The sequence below is a fragment of the Dromaius novaehollandiae genome, unplaced genomic scaffold (assembly GCF_036370855.1).
Source record: "Dromaius novaehollandiae isolate bDroNov1 unplaced genomic scaffold, bDroNov1.hap1 HAP1_SCAFFOLD_37, whole genome shotgun sequence".
In the NCBI taxonomy this organism is placed as follows: domain Eukaryota; kingdom Metazoa; phylum Chordata; class Aves; order Casuariiformes; family Dromaiidae; genus Dromaius; species Dromaius novaehollandiae.
In genome coordinates, this window is record NW_026991398.1 from 2,240,658 (window position 1) to 2,243,913 (window position 3,256).

Genomic DNA, 3,256 nt, shown 5'->3' on the forward strand with positions numbered 1-3,256 from the left:
TGAGTCCTCTACCTCTGTAGTTGTGCCTCTGAGTAGATGGTGCCATCCTCCCCTTTCTTTTTTCTTTTTTCAATGCCATGATGGTGCCGTCAATGCACCAGTAATGGAAACGTTTCAAAACAACTTAAAAAAAAAAAAAGAAAAAGGTGTGTGTGTGGGGGGGATTTGGGCATTTCTGCCAGTCGCCAAGTGGCTGGAGCCACATGTGCCCAGACTTGCTTAAGGGAGGCAGCTCCAGGGGGACCCGTTATTTACTCTATCTCTAGATGCATGGACAGGATTATGACTTTTTACAGATAGAATCCATCTTTGTTGTCTAACCTATCTAGAGACAGACCATCCTGAGGTGCCAAGGATCCCGATCCCTGAGCCATGGATACGGCCTCCTCGGATTGCTCATGGCATGGGCATGATGTGCCTGGGACACACCTCACAGTGTCAAATAAATCCATATGGGAGAAGTGGTGGAAGAAAGTGGAGACAAATCAAAAGAGGGGAATGAAAGTCAGGAGTCCCACCGGCAAACATCTCCAAATACAGGCGGATTTTCCCCCTTCTCTGGCAAGGCCATTCCTTCCAGTGGCACCTGGGGGAAGAAGAGTCTTTTCCTGGCCACCCTTGTGCGACAGAGGGCAGCAGGATTTGAGACACCCCTCCCAACCAAAGGGGAGTTTCCTGGAACTCAAAGATTTCATTCTGGGACCTTAAAGTCCTGGGTGACTGAAGACTATGAGATGCCTCCAATGTGTGGCTCACAAGGGACCTGAGTCACATCATGATCTCCTTTGAAATGCCCTCAGAAGCAGATCCCATAATGTCTGGCCTGAAGGAGACTTGCAGTATTTCTCTGCCTTTCTCCCCGTACCTACAACTTCCTTTTTAGCCTCTTAGCACTGGGGAGCAGTCTCACCTCCTGGACCGGGGGAGAAGGCCCCAGTGCCTGCCAGCCCTGCCGCTACACTCAGAATGTCATTCCGTTGAACTAAAGCAAGTCCCCACGTGACCAGCTCTGCAGCGGAAGTGTGTCCCCACTTTTCTCCCCCCACTGCTCCCCAGAGAGCCTGTCCCCAGGGAGTGCATCAGTGCTGGCCTGCCTGGCCGTTCCTGCACCCTCCCCTGTGCTCCCCACAGGGCCCCGAGCTGGCAGTGCTGCTCTGCAGAGCGAGGGGGTTGTGGTGCCCCAGGGCCATGGGGTGACTCTGCACTGGCCGTGGTGGTTGGGGTGAGAAGCAGACCCAGCTGGACAGGCATCTTTGCACCTGACAACCCCCTACCAAGGGGTCTGTGGCTGTGGATGATGCTCTGAGCAATCACAGGACGTTTCAAATGGCTGATGCTGTGTTCAGGTGTGTCCCGAGATCCAGCCCAGGGTTTTCCATTGAAGGTGACATGAACCACTCTCCAGGCTCCCTTCCCTCTGCCTGCAGGGTCCCCACTGTGAGCATCTGTCACCAGCCCTGTCATAGGGCAGACAGTCCCAGGCAGACACCGCTTGACCATTCAGCACCTCCAGGAGCACTGGGCACCCACAAGTGAGAGCTGAATCCAGCCCTCATTCCCTAACACAGCACCCATGATCTCATTGCCTTGAGGCCATGGAGACCTGCCAGAAAGCAACAGTCCTTTTCAGGGTGAAAGTCCTTGAGTGAACTCTTGGCCCTAGTTTTGGAAGAAGAAACCAACTTCCAAACACAGCACTAAGAAAATCCCCTTTTATTAGAGACAGGCCAGCTCTGACACAGTGACGGACACATTCACAGAAGGCCTCTGGGTCAGACACACAGGATTTGTGCCTCCGGAGAAGTGGGATGAATTCAAACACTTCTGTACAGACATGATTATCACAGGGAGAATGCCCAAAGCACAAGAGTTGTCTGAGAAAATTAGAAATCACCTGTGAAGAGGGATGGGCAGCTTATTGCTGCTGAACTACTACCACTTGAATGAGTTTCCTCAGAGCCTCCTGGAGCTCCTTGTTCCTCATGCTGTAGATGAGGGGGTTCACTGCTGGAGGCACCACCGAGTACAGAACAGACACCATCAGATCCACAGCTGGGGAGGAGATGGAGGGGGGCTTCAGGTAGGCAAAGATGACAGTGCTGACAAACAGGGAGACCACGGCCAGGTGAGGGAGGCACGTGGAAAAGGCTTTGTGCCGGCCCTGCTCAGAGGGGATCCTCAGCACAGCAGTGAAGATCTGCACGTAGGACACCACAATGAAAATGAAACACCCAGAGAAAAGACAGGTATTAACCACAAGAAGCCCCAATTCCCTGAGGTAGGAGTCTGTGCAGGAGAGCCTGAGGATCTGGGGGATTTCACAGAAGAACTGGTCCACTGTGTTGCCTTGGCAGAGTGGTATTGAAAATGTGTTAGCAGTGTGCAGGAGAGCATTGAGAAAACCAGTGCCCCAGGCAGCTGCTGCCATTTTGACACAAGCTCTGCTGCCCATGAGAGTTCCATAGTGCAGGGGTCTGCAGATGGCAACGTAGCGGTCATAGGCCATAACAGTGAGAAGGGAATACTCTCCTCCAAAGAAGAAGAAAACGAGGAAGACCTGGGCAACACATCCCGAGTAGGAAATGGCCCTGGTGTCCCACAGGGAATTGGCCATGGATTTGGGGACAGTGGTGGAGATTGTGCCAAGGTCGAGGAGGGAGAGGTTGAGGAGGAAGAAGTACATGGGGGTGTGGAGGCGGTGGTCGCAGGCTACAGCTGTGATGATGAGGCCGTTGCCCAGGAGGGCAGTCAGGTAGATGCCCAGGAAGAGCGAGAAGTGCAAGAACTGCAGCTCCCGGGTGTCTGCAAACGCCAGGAGGAGGAACTCGTTGAGGGAGCTGCTGTTGGACATTTGCTTCCTTGGGGCTGTGGGAGACTGTGCAGGGAGCAAAAGATATTGACAAGTTAGGACTGACTTGGAACAAAACCCACAGCATTTCTCAGAGCAGCTCCCCACATTTCTCAGAGCAACTCCCCACATGTCCTTTCTCCTTACCAGGACCTTCCTTCATCTCCTCTACTTGTGCTTTGGTCCGTGATTTCTGAGTCTAGCATGAGGAGCAGGGTCCTCTGTCCATGGGCTCCAGAGGAGTCAGCCCTGCTTGTTACACAGACACTCAGAATCAAAACAGGATGGTCAGTCATTGTGCAGTGACAAAGTGTCCTTGCAGTGCTGTCAGCGGGATTAGGTGAGACTCCTGAACCCCTGGTTGGTTCAGCTCTAATCCAGTTGGCTGGGGACCCACATGACCACCCA

The 3,256-nt window shown here is 53.2% G+C and overlaps 1 protein-coding gene across 1 annotated transcript; it reads right to left on the minus strand.

The window, feature by feature from the left end:
* Positions 1-1,915: 1,915 nt before the first annotated feature.
* LOC135326221 (olfactory receptor 14C36-like) lies at positions 1,916-2,851 on the minus strand. The gene has a single exon (XM_064504070.1). It carries the CDS (start codon positions 2,849-2,851, stop codon positions 1,916-1,918), a length of 936 nt encoding a protein of 311 aa, XP_064360140.1.
* Positions 2,852-3,256: the final 405 nt, after the last annotated feature.